The sequence below is a fragment of the Manis javanica genome, chromosome 17 (assembly GCF_040802235.1).
Source record: "Manis javanica isolate MJ-LG chromosome 17, MJ_LKY, whole genome shotgun sequence".
Taxonomy (NCBI): Eukaryota; Metazoa; Chordata; class Mammalia; order Pholidota; family Manidae; genus Manis; species Manis javanica.
Window position 1 is genome coordinate 21217455 of NC_133172.1, and position 18385 is coordinate 21235839.

At 42.8% G+C, this 18385-nt stretch overlaps 1 protein-coding gene and 1 non-coding gene across 5 annotated transcripts in view; both read right to left on the bottom strand.

Moving 5' to 3' along the window:
• Positions 1-2731: 2731 nt before the first annotated feature.
• On the bottom strand, positions 2732-2805 carry TRNAT-AGU (transfer RNA threonine (anticodon AGU)). Its single transcript has one exon. It is a non-coding gene; the product is annotated as a tRNA-Thr (tRNA).
• A 2127-nt stretch (positions 2806-4932) lies between these two features.
• WDR88 (WD repeat domain 88) overlaps positions 4933-18385 on the bottom strand; it is a 37885-nt gene continuing 24432 nt past the window's right edge. The window contains exons 7-12 of one of the 4 annotated variants that reach the window (XR_012126584.1): positions 17613-17800; positions 15749-15831; positions 14934-15002; positions 8801-8850; positions 7265-7357; positions 5194-5329 (exon numbers count right to left, since the gene is read on the bottom strand). Coding sequence is in view for 3 of the 4 variants with exons in the window: in XM_073225677.1 (XP_073081778.1) it covers positions 5162-5329; positions 7265-7357; positions 14934-15002; positions 15749-15831; positions 17613-17800 (601 nt within the window). In the remaining variant the exon portion in view is untranslated. Of the gene's footprint in view, positions 5330-7264; positions 7358-8613; positions 8851-14933; positions 15003-15748; positions 15832-17612; positions 17801-18385 lie in introns of those variants that run through there. The other 3 variants (XM_073225678.1, XM_073225677.1, XM_073225679.1) reach the window with 3 other exon arrangements.

The following is an 18385-nucleotide window of genomic DNA, read 5'->3' on the forward strand; positions in this document are numbered from 1 at the left end:
ACATTTAAATATTATGGTATGCTTTGCTCTTTAAATGGGTCATTCGTTGGTCACTTGGAAAATAATGGCTCACTGAATTATGCATACCTTCCAGATGTTGACGTATCTCATTATACAATTGCAAAAAGATACATTCATTAATATAACGAATGCCGCACAGTTTCTAAATACTGGAAAGCTGTCAAGTGGCAGATACAACTTTTTCAAAATTATAATTTTCCCTTGGAAATTCAGATTTTGATCACTGGCAACAAGTACTGTCAGTTGTTTTCTTGAAGTGCCACACTGTATTCATTTTCCAAAAAATGTCTGTTAAATACCCAAGTCTGAATAAGCGTAGTTTGCCTGTTAGTTATTGTGTCAAAAAAATGGTGTTCCATGAAAAACATGGCCATGTCAGCTGACAACTCAAGCTATCACACACGTACTTTTTCTCAAAATAACCATTGTACCTTAGTATTTTGATGGAAGAGCCTTCTGCCTACTTTCCATTTCCTCAAACAAAATATCAAACAGGTTTTTATTCAAGTGTTAAGATTTAAGAAAATTAATAATGTTTACTGCTTCAAAAGGACATTTTTAAATGAAACTGGCTTTTTTTCTTTTCTGTGAAAGTGTGATCATGAAGAATAAATACAACACCTAGGGCCCTTTGGTGTCACTGCCTTGATTTCTGCTAAAGAGGCAGCAGTTTTCCCACCATTGCTTTGCACATCAGTGCAAATGTAAACTCAGGAGACAACATAACGTCTTAGTATACTTAGGAAGATGGATTTGACCACCTGAAAGCATCTTGGGGACCCCTAGAGGACCATGAACCACATTTTGAGAACTGTTGCTTTACAGCATTTGAAAAGATGGGCTAGCTGTTCAAAAATCTCAAACTGCATAATCCAGTCACAATGATATGATCAGTTTTAAAAAGTCATGTGTCTACCAATGCCTATTATGTTCCAAGCACCGTTAGGTGCCAGGGGCACAGAGGTAAATAGACATATGCTGCTCCCTACCCCTTGGGGCTTAAGTCTATTTGAAGAAACAGACAACAAACAAAGAAGATGATTTCTGATTGTGAAAAGGTTGTAAAGGAAATAAGTAGGACGATGTACTGGAAGCTGACCTGGGGGAGGAAGAGACCCCTGTACAAAGCACTGTGAGGAGAGGCCTCCCAAAGTCGTCATACACTTAATGAAGGCCAGAGATGAGAAAGAACCATTCCTGCGAAGGGCCCAGGAAACAGCATTTCAAGCACAGGGCACAGCAAATGCAAAAGCCTTGGGACAGGAATAGCATGGCATTTTTAAAGAACAGAAGGAGGGGTGCCTTTTAACCTGGACCTATTTCTCATTTCTGGCTTTGCTCACCATACAGAGGTGCTCAACCAATCCAGTGGCTTCAAAATCATCTGCTGCATGCATGGCCAAAGGCCGACAAATGCTTTTCTCCAGCTAACCCTCTCAAAGACCCAGACTTACACACCCAAACAACATGTGTCTATGGCTTGGCTACCTAACAGGGAAATGCTCAAAACTAATGGTGTATACCTCAAGCTAGCAGTAAAGATGCACCACAAAAACAAACAACAAAAACCCTAGCCCCACAACGACTCAAGCCCTCTTACCAATAAACTCATCTCCGATAGGACTGAGAAGAATGTTCCTATCACAACTGCATAGCCTCGGTGTATCCCTACAAGTGGCTTTGCATGTCAATCAAAATCAACCAAGCTGCAAAGGGCAGGAATTGAACCCCCAAAATAGAGAAAAAGCAGACAATAAACTCAGACTATGGGAGGGACAGAGAGAAGAGGTGCTTCCTGGGGCAGGTGAATTTGACTACTAGGAGCACAGGCTAATACTATAACTGCAATTTCGGCAGCTCGTTCGGATTGTCCTGTTGCATCGACATGAGTTTTGTTGAGTTTGACATGAATTCTTGGGCGGCTTTAATTGCAATGCCTCACTGCACTCCCTGAGATTCAGATGCAATTGCTCCGAGTCAGGCCCCAAACCGTATATTTGTACACCCCCGGAGATTAGCAGCCACGCCCCGGACCTTAAGGGTCAGCCTCACACATAGCCTCTGGTCCTCAGGAGAAGCCGTCTCTAAACAGCACAGGGAATCCCATCTGCTCGTTCCTCCGGTTGTTTTCATACTTCCATCGGCCTGAGAATCACACTGGCCACATCTCATTAGGGCCAGCGACTTCGGGCCTCACTTGGCCTCGCCAAGCCCACTCTTCAACTGTGCCGTGTGACACCGGCCACAGTTTGGAGGGAGGAGTCGGTCAGCAGGACTGGGGCGCTAGGCCAGGCGTCCTCGGCTGCTTCCCGGAAAAATGCAGAGCCCAGTTCGCCTCCCCAACGCAGCCGCGGGGCACATCCGTTCCTCGCTAACCACGTGGGGCTTCTTCAACCTCCGGTCCCTGGCCGCGGACATCACCCGCCCGCGTGTTTCTACAGCCCTTCGCGTACCAGAACAACGGGGAGCCCCGCGCCGCGCACAGGAGAGCCCTCCTGTAGTGTTCGCATCGAGGACACCCTGCATCTCGCGGGCGCGCGCGAGGCGTAGTCCGAGGAGGCCCATCACCCCAACTCCCTCTTCGCGGGCAGGAGCCTGGCTAAAATAGATCTTCAGGAGCACTCTTACACCCCCAAACTGAGGAGAAACTGGGGTAGGAGCGCTCTAGAGCAAAAGGGAACTTGGGTAAAACTAACTCCGCGCTCTGGGAAGGCACCGCTGGGATTCGAACCCAGGATCTCCTGTTTACTAGACAGGCGCTTTAACCAACTAAGCCACGGCGCCGCCCGCAAGAACACGGCCAGAATTTGTTCCTTATCAGCATTTACTCCATCCTCTGCGCACATGCGTACAAGTTATATCAGTGGCCAGCGCGTGCGTAGTGTGGGAACCGCCTCCAGGGGTGATTGATCTGAGGCCACTGACTGGAGGTGAAGGCCGAAAATTTGGGTGGTACGCAGTGCGCGGGTTCTCCGCGGACCGGTCGCTTGGGCTTCTGTAGTGTGCGCGCCCGGGTGTGGAGCCAAAGTGGCCGGTCTTGGAGGAATGCTTGCCCAAAGGCCAGGCCTACTTCCCTGCAGAAGGGGCGCCCGGAAAGGCCCCACGCTGACCGGCGAGCCAACCCCCCGCCGCTCCAGTGCAGCCGGGCTGCCCGCTCCCCGGGCGTACGGTCTGGGCGCATATCCCGCGGGGCCCATGCATCGGAGCCAGGGCACTGGCGGCCGGGACCGCACTCAGAACATGGGGTCAACCGCCTTCCCCACCCTGGGATCATCCGACCGCCTGTTGAGACCATACCCATAGCTTCATCTAGGCCGCTTCTCCCGGGACCCTGAGCCAAGGAAGAGTCCTGGAGCCCAGAGCAGGCACTGAGGGATCCAGAGCTTCATGGGCCCAGGTCTTCTGGCCTTGGAGCGGCACCATCGCACGTGGGAAGGTTTCTGCTGCCGGAGCATGGCAAGGTCCTCCCCATCCAGGCTTCTCACGTGCCCCTTCTGGGTCTCCTCACTGAGACACATCAGCCACTTAGTCCCAAACTTTTTAGAGGCCTCGATCAACAACAAAACCAAGCATTGATAATCCGTTTGTTCCTGGACCCCCAAAGACCAGGTTCTTGAGTTTCAGTGTTTGGGAAATAAACACTGAATTCATATAAAAGCATACAGGCAGCGTTTATTAGAGATAGCTTGTATACAAGGGAGCGGACAAGAAAGGAATGTGAGCTCCTGCAACGAGTTGTGCAAACTGGCTTACAAAAGGCAGTTTCAGAGGGTAAGGGGTCTGGGAAGGAATGGCATTAACGAATTATCTCATGATGCTATCTCCACTATGTGCTTTCTAGTAGTGCCCACTCCATGGTCAGCAAACATTGCTCCACTGACTTGCCCAAAATATGGTCAGGGCCTCCTTTTTGATGCTTCTGTTGGATAAGCTCAACACAAAAGAATTTTGTAAATTCTTCACTAAAGGTAATGATCTTAGTGAAAACAGGGACTGATTACTAATTCCTGGGAGTGTTTGTTCTAGCTTATAAAATATGGTCAATTTATTGTTAGTCATAAGGATGGTTAATGGAAATTCTTTGTTTTTAAAGTCATTCTAGCTTTTTCCTTTTAACCTTTAAGCCCCAAGACAGAAGTTCAGTTTTAAGTGGAGTCCCTCTTGCTCTTTCCTATCCTGTTTCACATTCACCCAGCCACTCCTCTGCTGGCATCCACAGAAATGTCTCTACAAAAAAATGCATGCACAAGAAGGGTCCTGCCAGTATTATTTGTAATGGCAAAAAACCTCTGAGAACCCATGTGCCCATACACTGTTGGTGTATGCAGCTCAGCCTTCCTCATCAGCTGTGGGGAAGAATACATCTATGCATGTCTTCTCTCACAGAGAAGAGAGACCTCTAGCCATAGGGCATGGAGTTTTGTCACGTTCATATATCATTCACGTAAATCAGTGGACAAATACTGAACAGCCAGCTTGAGTCTGAGCAATCAGCAGGGTTGTGACCGAGGACAGCAGTATCAAGCACTGAACCTGCTCACATAATGACTACCAGGTTACGGTGCTCATGGACAGAATTATTGGATGCCAGTCAACTGACACTAAATAGATCAGTCCTGTAATTAAGTTTTTAAAACAGGCCAAGGGGCAATACTAATGATATTTGATGGAAATCATGTGAGCCATGCCCCATGGCAAAGGGAGCCCTTCATGTTTGTTAATGAAAACCTTTGCTCTTTCTGTAGTTGTTGATTTATGTTGTATCATATGCTGTGGAAGCAGAAGACAGCCATACATACACATGGGCCAGAGTGTGGGTCCAGAATGTATTCCAAAAATGAGACAGGATGAACACCAGGAAATTAAGTTTAGAAATAGCAAAAATGCTTCTAGAATTCACTTGCACACCTGTTTTCTAAAGGAATCTAAATTTATTCTGCATAAAAATTAAAACCAAAGTGTTTGATCCCCAAGAGTGCTGTGGAGCTGAGGTGTCATGGTGGTGGGAACCCAGCCAGGGCTCAACACCTGCCCCAGTCTGACAGGCCCACCTGGCTAGGGAGGGACCCCAGAGAACGGTCCCTGCAAAGCGCAGAAACCTACATAGCAGGTGGCCTGTGCTCAGAAGGCCCCATGGCCATCAGTCAGCACTGCCTGGGCTGCACCATTTTGCCGGTGAATCCTCTCCTGATGATGAGGTCTCTGCTGACAAGTCTTTTGAATCCATCCGGCAGAACACACATTTGCTGACTGTTTCAGAAAAGACATCAGTTTCATAGGTGGAGAAAGGCCTGTCACATCCTTCACACTGACATGAAATATTTTAAAAGGGCAGAAAAGAGGTGGTGGTCAGAGGGGAACAAGGCAGGCAGTGTGAACCTTCCCACCTGATCCAACCACCTTGAACAGCCCAGGTCAGAGCTGCTCTCTTCTACCAGGTCTGTAACCCCACAGGGTGGGAACTGCAGGCCACTGAGAGCATGAGCACAGGCTTCTCCCTCTCTTCCCCCACACGAGCTATGCTGGTACTGTCATATCATGGTCCCTGCCATGGGAGTTCAGGGGGGCAGGACTGGTAAGCCACTTGGCAGTGGAGAGGCAGTGGGTAGGAGTCTATCCCATCCTCTGCTCCGTCCAGAGCAGGACTGTGGGGCTGAGACTATCTCCTAACTCCCTGACATCCTGGGGACACCTAACTTAGAACCGTGAGAAACAAGGAGGCAAGATTCCTGAACACAGCAAGAATTTTTACTAGATAATGAAGGTGCTGAGCATCTTCCTTCCTCTCTGAGCCTGTTAATAGCCACAGCACACAGAACAGTGGATATGGCAGCATAGCTCGCTCACCACATCGGCCTCCCACAAACAGGAGCACCACCATGGGTGGGCTCTCGGGCCATGGGCAGAGGTCTCTCGGCGGTTCTCACCACAGCAAGCCTGAGACAAGCCTGCAAGATGGCGAGCCCCTGGCCTTTGCCCCCTTTGCCTGCTCTGAGGCCCAAGGCCTGCAGGAGAGGTGGGGCAGACCCCGCCCAGGGCCGGCCCTCTGGGAAATCTGTCTCTGAAGTGTCTCATACTGATTCAGAGGAAGTCGACTGCAGAGGGCTCATCTTCACTACAGCTTCAGGCAGGTCTCTTTCTTTCCTTTCTTTTTCAAGAAAGCAATTAGATTCTTTACTTTTCTTATTCTATGGCATAAGTCCCCACAGCCAAGCCCTAGAAAAACAGGCCTCAGAGGAGGCAGCTCCTGCGGCAGGTGAAGGACTCTGACAAGCACGGCTCTGCAGCTCATCAGCTTCCAAGGCCTGCCTGAGGGCCAGCACAGCCACAGAGGCCGCAGAGGCCACAGAGGCCATGAGGACCAGCTAGCCACAAAGGTGAGGCCCACGTGGGTCCCACCACTCACCCCCCTGCCTGCAGTGCTCTTCCCAAGTTAGCCTTTCCCAGAAGCAGTGGCTCTCAGCCAGGCCTTCTGAGAGGAGGCAAGCCTGGGTGGCGCCAGGATTCCAAGGGAAGGTGGACTCTAGAGGGCCTCTCAAGGTGACAGCCAGTTGTCTGACTGCAAGGCTGCAGGGACTGGCCTCCGTTGCCCAGAGAGAGCCTCTGTGGCCAGCCTTGGCTGTAACTGGCAAAGCAGATGGCCCACCCTACCACCAAGACCCTCCACCAGAGAAACACAGACAGCTGAGCCCCTTCCATGGGAAATGGGGCAATGTGGACCCAGCCAGGGGGTCTGCTGCTGAAGCCTAGGAGGCTCACCCGGTGTCCAGCAGTGTGTGCAGCCATTTCTCCTCTGGAGGTGCTCCCTCAGCCTCCTCTCCTCCCACTGCCCCTCACTCACTCCGCTCCTCAAACACACCTGGCTCCCTCTTGTCTCGGGGTCTCCACACCAGCTGTTCTCTCTGCTGGGAACGTTTTCCCCTGAACACCTGCACGGCTCACCCCCTCACTACCTTCTCAGTGAGACTATCCTGACCACCCTCTAAAATGTTGCAGCCCCCAGAACTCCCATTTCCCTTTCCCATGTTATTATTTTCCAAACTACTTAGTGCAGAGTACCTTATTACATATTTTTCTTGTTTCTATAATCATTCTCTCCCCTTTTAGAACATAAGCTTTCTCCGGGCAAGAATTTCAATCTGTTTGCTTCATGGTTTTACCAACTGTTTGTCCAGAGAATAAATTAATTTATAGAGGGAACTAATGAAAGCCTTCACTGAGTTTAATTTTACCCAATACCAACCTGTTTCACCTTTAGGCCCAGGGTCTTTCGGTTCTTGATTACCAAAGGAATTTGGTCAATTTCTTCAATATTCCATAGTCTCAAGGTCTTATCCTAAAACAAGTTAAACCAGCAGTCACAAAATGGTCTCATTAGGCTGGGAGGACCAGAGAGGTGTATCACATCCAGGTTCCATGCGGAGAACCTCAGCCTGCAGAGGAGCAGCGTTAGGGTGACCAACTGTCCTGGTTTCTCCAGGACCAGCCCAGACTTAGCACTGAAAATCCCACATCATGGCAAAACCCATTCAGGGTTTAAAAAGGCTCTTTCTTCAGCAGTGGGTGTAGAAGTTTGGGGAAAAAGAACAAAACCCACACAGTGGCCCCCAAAATACGAACTGAAAGCAGAACTGTTTCCAATGCCAAATGGATATGGATAGATGACCCAGCTTCCATAGTTGCTGTCACTATTTTTCACAATTTGCATTTTACAGGAATGTCTACTGGAAAAGGAAACAGAGAAGTAAAAATATCCTACTGTTATATGGCACAGAAAGAAATATGTCATTGCTGGGGTTTTTAAATCCATTACCGTGATTCACTCCCAGTGATGCAATTTAAATATTCAGTTTAACTGCATTGTCATTAGGAGTGTTAACAGTCTGTCTTTGATTTTACCTTGATTAACTGTTTGCTTTTTCAAGATAGCGCTGGTAAAAATTTTAACATTGTGAATGTTGTGGTCATGTTTTCTAAGAGTTCAAATAATGAAACTGAGAATAATTACAGATACAGACATGTAAAAGCTGATGAGAGGGGTAAATAACCAGAACAAAGAATACCACATGATACGAGGAAAAGAATTTGGGCTTCCATATGGTGGAAAGGGAATGTGAAAGTACACATGGACACTAAGTCTTACGAGTCTGAACTGAGACAGCAAGTTCTTCCAAATCAATCAGAAGTTTTTTTATCTCCCCAAAGACAGTGATATGAAAGAAAATAAAATATAAGACATCTGGATTGGAAAAGAAGTAAAACTATCTATATTTGAAGATTACATGACCTTACATATAGAAAATCCTAAGGAATCAACAAAAAAGCTATTAGAACTAGTAATTTCAGCAGGATTGCAGGATATAAAGTCAATATATAAAAATCAATTGTATTTTTATATTCTTGCAATATACAACCTGAAAGTGCAATTAAATAAACAACCCCATTTAGAATAACATCAAAAGAATAAATGCTTAGCAATAAATTTAACAAAAGAAGTGCAAAACTTATAGACCAAAAGCTAAAAAATATCTGCAAGGAACTAAAGAAGACAAAAATAAATAGAAAGACATCTTGTTTTCAATGGATCAGAAAATTTAATATTGCTAAGATGACAATAATTAACCCCCAAAATGTTACATAGATTCAACAAAATCCCTGTGAAAATCTCAGATGACTTCATTGTAGAACTTAATCAACTGGTCTTAAGTTCATATAGAAATTTAAGGGACTTCAAAATAGCCAAAACAGTCTTGAACAAGAACAACATAAGAGGACTCACACTACATAAAAGAGAAGAAAGATGTCCTCAGGCAATTCAGAGAAGTAGTGCTGGAAAAGGAAACAGAGAAGTAAACATATCCTACTGTTATATGGCACAGAGAGAAATATGTCATTGCTGGGGTTTTTAATTGTAGTAAAACACACATAACATAATAGTAATCATTCTTAAGTGTATAATTCAGTAACATTAAACATATTCACAATATTTTGTCACCATCACCACTATCTATACCAAAATGTTTTCCATTATCCCCAACAAAAAATACATACCCATTAAACAATAACCCTCCTTCTTTCCTCCCCCAGCCCTGGCAACAGCCATTCTACTTTCTGTCCTTATAAATTTGACAACTCCAGGTACTTCATGAAGGGGAATAGTACAATATTTGTCCTTTTGTGACTGACTTACTTAGTGTAATGTTATCAAGGTTCATCCATATTATACCATGTGTCAGAATTTCCTTTCATTTTAAAGCAGGGTAATATTCCATTGTATGTATATACCACATTTTGTTTATCCATTCATCTGCTTATGGACATTTGGATTGCTTCCATCTTTTGGTTATTGTGAATAATGCTGCTATGAACATGGGTGCATAAGAATCTCCTGGAGTTCAAGCTTTCAGTTCTTTTGGTATATACTGGAATTATGGAATTTCTGGATCATATGATACCTCTATGTATAACCTTCTGAGAAACTGCCAAATTGTTTTTCACAGCAGCTGTACCATCTTTACATTCCCATCAGCAATGTGCAACAGTTCCAGTTTCTCTATAACCTTGTCAAAATAACAAGAACACTTGTTATTTTCCATTTTTTTAGTTATAGACCTCCTGGTAGGTGTGAAGTTGTACCTCATTGTGATTTTGATTTGCATTTCCCAAATGACTAACAATGTTGTGTATCTTTCATGTGCTTATTGACCATTTGTTTATCTTTTCTGGGGAAATGTCTATTTAAGTCCTTTGCCCATTTTGGGGGTTCTCTACATATTATGGATACTAATCCCTTATCAGATATATGATGTGCAAATATTTTCTCCCATTCAGTAGGTTGCTTTACACTTTCTTGATAGTATCCTTTGATGCACAAAAGTTTTGTTTTGTTGAAGTCCAACTTATTTATTTTTGCTTTTGTTGGCTATGCTTTTATTGTCATATCCATGGACTCATTTTTTTAGGCCAATGCCATGAATATTTTCCCCAATGTTTAAGAATTTTGTAGCTTTATCTCTTAAGTTCAGGTCTTTGATCCATTTTGAGTTAATGTTTGTATAAGGTGTAAGGTATGGGTCCAATTTCATTCTTATGCACGTGGATATCCAGTTTTCTTAGCACTATTTGTTGAAAAGATTGTCCTTTCCCCCATTGAATGGTCTGCACCCTTGTAGAAAATCAAATGACTGTATATGTGAGGGTTTATTTCTGGGATTTCTATTATATATTACATTAGTCTATATATCTGTCCTGTTTTATTTATTATAGATTTATAGTAAGTTTCAAAGTTGGGAATTGTGAGTCCTTCAACTTTATTCTTGGTACTTTGATAGGGATTGTGTTGAATCTGTAGATCACATTGGGTAATACTGAATCTTAACAATGTTATGTCTTCCTACCTATGAACATTGGGTGTCTTTCCATTTATTTATGCCCTCTTTAACTTCACTTGGCAACATTTTGTAGTTTTCAGTGTACAAGTCTTTCACCTACTTGGTTATATTTATTCCTAAGTATTCTTTTAGGTGGCCTTCTAAATAGAATTGCTGTCTTAATTTCCTTTCAGATTCTTCATTGCTGGTGTAAAGAAACACAATTGATTTTTGTGTATTGATCTTGTACCTTGAAACTGTGTTGGATTCATTATTGTCTCTGATAGTTGTCTTACAGACTCTTGGGGATTTTCTCTGTATACAATCATACCATCTGTGAACAGAGATAGTTGTACCTTTTACTTTCCAGTTTGGATGTCTTTATTTATTTTTCTTGTCTAATAGCTCTGGCTAGAACATTCAGTACAGCGTTGAATAGCAGCAGCAAAAGCAGGAATTTTTGTCTTGTTTCCTTGGGAGAAAGCTTTTATTCTTTCACCAATGAGTATGACGTTTGCTATGGGTTTTTCAGAAATACCTTGCATTATGTCAAAGAATTTTCTGAGAGTTTTATCATGAAAGGGTTTAGATTTTGTCAAATGCCTTTTCTGTGTCAGTTGAGATGGTCATATTTTTTCCTTTGTTCCATTAACAGGATGTATTATATCGATTTTCTCGTTATGAACCACCTTTGTATTCCTGGGATAAATCCCATGTGATCATGGTGATTAATCCTCTTAATGAACTGTTGTTTGCTGATATTTTGTTGGGCATATTTGCATCCATATTCATAAGGGATATTGGTCTGTAATTTTCTTTTCTTGTGATTCTTTACCTGGCTTTGGTATTAGAATAATGTTGGCCTCATTGAATGAGGACATTATTGTTTTGAATTAAATATTAATAATATTAAAAGGATCATACACCATGATAAAGTGGGATTTATCCCTGGAAGGCAAGGATGATTCAACTTACATAAATCAGTAAATGTGATACATACATCACATTAATAGAATGAAAGATAAAAAGCATATAATCATCTCAGTAGATGCAGAAAAAGCATTTGGCAAACAAACTTTTATGATAAAAATAATCAAGTCAGGTATAGAAGGAACACACCTCAACATAATAAAGGTCATATATGACAAACCCACAGCTAATATCATACTCAACAGTGAAAAGTTTAAAGCTCTTCCTTTAAGATCAAGAGCTAGACAATGGTCCCCACTCACACCATGCCTTTTCAACATAGTACTGGAAGTTCTATTCAGAGCAATCAGGCAATAAAAAGAAATAAAAAGCATCGAAATTGGCAAGGAAGAAGTAAAACTCCCTCTGCTAACAGATGATATGATCTTATATATAGAAAATCCTAACAACACAACAAAAATACTTTTAGAACTAATCAAGTTCGGTAAAGTTGCAGAATACAAAATAAACATATGGAAATCGGTTTTGTTTCTATACACTGACAATGAAACATTTGAAAAAGAAATAAAGAAAACAATCCCATTCACAATAGCGTTGAAAACAATAAAAAACTTAGGAATAAATTTAACCAAGGAAATGAAAGATCTAGAAACTGTAAGATTTTGATGAAAAAAATTTAAAAAGACAAACAAATGGAAAATACCCTATGTTCATGGATAAGATGAATTTATTACATTAAAATGTCTCTACTACCCAAATCTATCTATAGATTCACTGCAATCCCTATCCAAATTTCAATGACATTTTTCATAAAATTAGCAAAAACAATCCTAAAATTTGTCTGGAACCACAGACAAAAGACCTGAATAGCCAATGCAATTCTAAGAAAGAAGAACAAATCTGGAGGCACCACACTTGTTAATTTCAAGCTATACTACAAGGTTATAGTAATCAAAACAGTAGGGTACTGGCATAAATATAGAGAATTCAGAAATATACCATCACATATCCAGTCAACTAATATTTGACAGGGAAACCAAGAATATTCAATGGGGAAAGGTTAGTTTTTTCATTCTTTAGATAGTGTTGAGAACACTAATTAACCTAATGCAGAAAAGTGAAATTGGACACCTATCTCACATCACTCACAAAAATTACATCAAAATGGATTAAAGACAAACATAAGACTTGATCATAAAACTCCTAGAAGAAAACACAGGGAAGAAGCTCATGGACATTGGTCTTGACAGCAATTTTTTTGACATGACACCAAAAGGACAAGCAATAAAAGCAAAATAAATAAATGGAACTATATTTAACTATAAGGCTCTGCACAATAAAAGCAACAACCAAGAAAATGAAAAGGAAGTCTACAGAATGGGAGAAAATATTTGCAAGTTATATATCTGATATGAAGTTGATATCCAAAATACGTAAAGAATTCATACAACTCAATAACAAAACAAAAAAAAATCCAACTGAAAAATGGGCAGAGGAAATGAATAGACATCTTTCCAAAGAAGACATGCAAATGGCCAACAAATACATGAAAAGGTGCTCAACATCACTAATCATTGGAGAAATGGAAATCAAAACCACAATGAGATATCCCCTCATGCCTGTTAGAATGGCTATCACCAAAATGACAGGTGATAACAAGTGTTGGAAAAGATATGGAGAAAAGGGAATGTGCACTGTTGGTGGAAATGTAAATTGGTACAGCCGCCATGGAAATCAGAATGGAAGTGCCTCAAAAAGTTAAAACTAGAACCACCATATGATCCAGGATTCTTACTTGTGTGTGTGTGTGTGTGTGTGTGTGTGTGTGTGTGTGTGTGTGTGTGTATATATACATATCTCAAGGAAATTAAAACAGTTTCTCCAAGAGATATCTGCACTCCCAAGTTCACTGCAGCATTATTCACAATAGCCAAGATATGGAAACAATCTATGAGTCTGTCAACAGATGCATGGATAAAGAAAATTAGATAGATAGATAGATAGATAGATAGATAGATAGATAGATAGATAGATAGTCAGATAATGGAATATTAGTCAATCATGAGGAAGAAGGAAATTCTGCCATTTGCAATAAACATGAACAAACTTGTGGCCATTATGCTAAGTGAAATAAGCCATGCAGAGAAAGATAAATACTGTGTGATATCATTTATTGTGGAATTTTAAAAAGCTGAACTCATAGAAACAGAGAGTAGGGTGGTGGCTACCAGGAGATGGGGATGGGGGAAGATGGGAGATGTTGGTCAAAGGGTACAAATTTCCAGCTATAAGATGAGTAAGGGTCTAATGTACAGCACAGTGATTATAGTTAATAATACTGTATTACATACTTGAAATTTTCTAAGCGTATAGATCTTAAATATTCTCACCACGGAAAAGAAATGATAACTTTGTGACATGCAGGTGGTGTCAGCTAAACCATGGTGATAATCATTTGGTAATATAGAAGTATATCAAATCAACAGGTTGCACACCTTATACAATATGTCAATTATGTCTCTGTAAAGCTGGAAAAAATAAATACATAAATAAATATAACTAATCTCTATTTAATCAATCATACTATATTTATATTCTTTTTTCAAAGCCTTACATTTATGTTATCTTAAGAATATACATTAATATAGCCTACAAAATATCCAGTAAAGATTTTTTATGTCCAAATAAATTGCTGTATTATAGGACATAAAGAAACATAAAATATTTTTGTTTTTCTTAAACATATTTGTTTGATTAGTTCTAGTGTTAATTACTACTAATTGCTGTATTAACTAATCCATTATTTTAAATAATAGCATTTATACAGCAGAAAAGTAAAAAATACAGTAAGACATCATTTCAAATGAACACTCATTTTTCACATTTTGTTTTGTGTATTTACTTTTTTCAGCTTTACTGATGTGTAATTGACAAAATCATTTCCATACTTTTATGTTAAAGCACTAACACTCAGGCATAGCATTTTTATTACATATTATATTAGTAGTTTTTTGTCAGGTGTGGCAGTGTCTGAGGTTGGCTCTCTAACAAGTTGCTCATGGTGGGCAATGCCTTGCCCACAGTCCACAGACCTAGAAATCCCCAGCCCAGGGAATTAAATGGCTGTAATAAAGGGGGCAAGGTGAGACCCCAACTTCTCTGGCACTCACACCTGCATGACAGCCCTCCGGATATCCTGGATTAGTTATGGGCTATTCACACAGGAATCCCAGGATGTAATGCAGGGAGGGAAGACCCACCAGGGACCTCAGGGTGGTCTCTGATACTCACCCATGAGCTGACATCTTCCAAGACCTCTCTCACACCCCCTGTTGGCTCCATCCCTCACTAGTCTGGGTAGGCCCTTGTCCCAGCGAAGGTCAAATGTCAATGATGCAGACACAGAAAAACCTGGCAACTCCCCATAGGAACAGATGGCAGGACCTTCTTTCCATATTTCCAGGCAGTTTCCCGGATGGGAATGGCCTGTCCAGGCAGGGCCCTCAGACTGAGCCCACACAGGAGTTTTACTTGACACTAACACTTCTGTTAACACCAAGTTTCACAAATGCGATAGAGATTTTAAGTCACTCAAAGGCTGGCCACTTTTACCTTTGAAGCAGACAGGATCCATTTCTTATTATTGCTAATGGCAACATCCATCACCCAGTCATTATGGCCCTAAAGAAAGCAGAATTTTAATGAGGGCCTAGAGGAAAAGCCTTTGTAAGAACATAAACAAAAGCACAAAGTCAGGAACCCAGTGTTGCTTATGTTTAAGAACAACTAACTGTGCTTCTGTGTCATCAACAACATTTAAGGTGAAACACAAAGTGTAAAGACTAAGGCAGCCAATGCTGGAACTGCCTAGCGTCTGGATTCTTGATGTGTAGGACAATCCAACCCTTATTAGATAGCCGCTTGTAGTTGAGTCTCTTCTAACTTGTAGCCAAAAGCATTCAGTTGACACCTGCCATTTTGGAGCCCCACAGCTTTCTGTGCATGCCTCCTTATGCATTCATCCTTCTGCATGGCAATTTCTGCTGTTCTTAGACACTTGCCCACCTCTGAGTTTTTGCATTTGCTGTTCCATCTGCCTAGAATGCCTTTCCCCAAGATCCTCACTCACCCAGTCTTTCTTTGCCAGTTCTCAGTTTAAGTGCCACCTTCTCCAGGAAGCCCTCCCTACTCATCCACTGTGGATTAGTCCTTGGAATCTATTTCTAGCACATCCCCCTGTTGTGGTTTGTTTCATGCATTACTGTTGATGAATTCTTGTTGGCTTTTTGTCCATCCTTCCCCACTGAGGTGTCAGCTCCGTTGAGGACATCTAGGTGTATCTCAACCACTACTGCATCCCTAGCACCCAGGACCCAACGTGTCATGAAATGAAGCTCAGATCCTCTATGTAACGCTGGCATTGGTACCTTCAAGGAGAGCTTCCGGTAGCCTTCTCCTACATCCCAAATAGCCACAGTCCTGTCAAACCCTCCAGACACAAGAAGAGAGGCTGTAACACAAAAGGAAGGTCTCAGTGCAAGGAGGGACGTCATCTTCCCCAGTCAACTTCTTCCTCCTCTGGTGGGGTCAAAGGGGACTGAGGATTCATTTTGGGGGTACTGCCGTGGCTCACTCTAAGAACACTCAAACCCCTTCTTGGCATGTCTTAACGACCCCCAACCAATAACAATTCTCATTGTTCATGGTAGTAATGTTCAGTGAAACCATCCCAAACCGAATTAGCAAATACTAAACCATTGCTTCTAGGGAAAATACAGGGTTAGGTTCCTGCCAGCCTCTGGTCACAACATTTCATTAACTAATCAATACATAACCTTGTTTTATTTCCTTTCCTGTTGAAAGACACTCTATTTGATACATACTGTTTATTCAGTGGCATTAAATTCATGGCCATCAGTGCTATAACTCATGCCTGAATGAAGCTTATCAAACAATGTATTTTCTCCATAAGCGCATCACAGCCTCCTTGAGTTTAAGAACATTAGACAGTATGTCAGTACTGCCATTGGGGGTTATTTAAAACAGTGGCAACACCAACAAAAAGCATAAAAATGCAAAGCAGTGGCACTCAATAGGCCACAAATAGGACACTTTACAATAACAGAGCTGAAACAAGAAGGCAGAGGGTCACCTTACTAGTCCTCAGCCAGGAGTGTGTGCATAGGCTAACTCAAATGTGTCACCACTCTGCACTCAGAAGTGCATTGATTATTGATTAAGAGTTACAAATATATGTTAGCCAGTAGACGAATTCTGAAATACAGAATCTGCGAATAGTAGTGCACTGACCGCATGCAACTCTGAGGGCAAAAAAGGACAGAAGCTGATGGGATATCTCATGGCACGGTCTGCCTTCCACAGAGACTGCTTCTAAAGAAGGAACATTGTCTGAAAATGCCCTAGCTATTTCTCAATCTGGCCCTGCTTATATGTGTACTGGCTAGATGCCTTCCCACACCCATAGAGCGAGCCCCACTTCCCTCCGGGATGGAGGAGTCAAATATTTGGTTCCTGAGTGTCAGGAGCCATCACTTCCCTCCCTGCGGCTAATGACCTGAGGCAGCATCCTGTCATGGCCCTGTTCTCATCCTTGCCTCTTTATTCAGCACCAGTTCCCTAGTTTCTCAAGGGGAGACACCCCTCACCCTCTCAGTCCCTCTGGTTGAAGGGTACTCTAGATCTGGGGGTGGGAAAGTCACCCAGATCTGACCAATTAGAGTGGCTCATCCCACTAAAGTGATTGGTTCAGAGATGAACATGTGTGCCAAGCTAAGCCAGTAAGAGTATGCTCTGGGACTTGTGCCAGCACCCTCTAAAAGAGGATTTCCCTTCCTCTGGATTGCCAGTGGCCAGAACTACTATTGGCTGGACCACCAGAGGCCATCTTTGCCTCCTTGAGGAGAAAGGCCAATGCAAGACAGAAGCCAAGCTAAGGGACGGAGCAGAAAATTTGGCTCCATGACAGTATTTTCTGAGTGTTTGGACCTGGCCACACCTGAAATGAGACCTGCCCTTCGACTTTCTCATTATGAAAGGTAACAAATAACTTTTGTTTCTTAAGCCACATTGAGCTGAGTTCCCATCACTTGCCAACTTGTGCCTCTGAATCTACCTTTTGGCTTTTTTGTTCTGGTAGAAAATAAATCGCCCTCACTGTTGGCATCATCAGAAATTGCTTCTGTCCTAAGGAAAATCCATGTGAATGGAACATGAGTAACTCTGCCCTGGCATTCCGTGGGTGTGGAACCCTTCTACGTGTTAATTACTCACTGTCTCTCGCAAACTGGCAGGAGCTCACAGAACCTTCGTGGCCCCTCATCAGAGTCACACAGGCTCCACTGTTTCGATACTCCCCTGTATGGACATTCCATATTTTTAAGGTTTTATCCCAAGAGCTTGTACACAGGAAATGGCCACTGAAGGTAAAACAACAGTTAGAGATTGCGTTGGTGTGTGCCCTGAAACACAGAATGAGGGGTGCACACATTAGTACTTTGCTCCTGCAGGATCCCAGGCCACTTCTAAAGGGGTGGGGGGACAGTGGAGCCGATCCCCCAGGTTTTAATGGACACCACTCCTTTGATCACTGCCTATCATGGTTCAGACATTAATTGCTCTGTGTCACACTATTCCAGGCTTTCTCAGCCAATGACAGGAGCGACATTTTTGTGCTAGGGGACTGTCCTATACACTGTAGGGTGTTTAGCAGCATCCCAGGGCTCTACCCACTAGACACCAGGACCCCCACACCCCAGTTGTGACAGCCAAAAATGTCTCCAGACATTGCCAAATGTCCACTGAGGGCAAAATTGCTCCCTGCTGAGACCCACTGCACTATTCCAAGCTGCTGGAAGCCTAAGGGAAAAAAGCATCTGGAAAATCTGTTAATGGTGGTTAGTGGAATAACAGCCCTTCAGGTTTGGTGCTGGATCACACAAAATGGGCTTGTCCTGCTCTTTCTCCACCTCCTTCCTCTCCAAGACATGGAGGTCGGCCCTCCTCTCCGTCCTCTCCTCTACCTTCTCTCACTTACTCCTCCTACT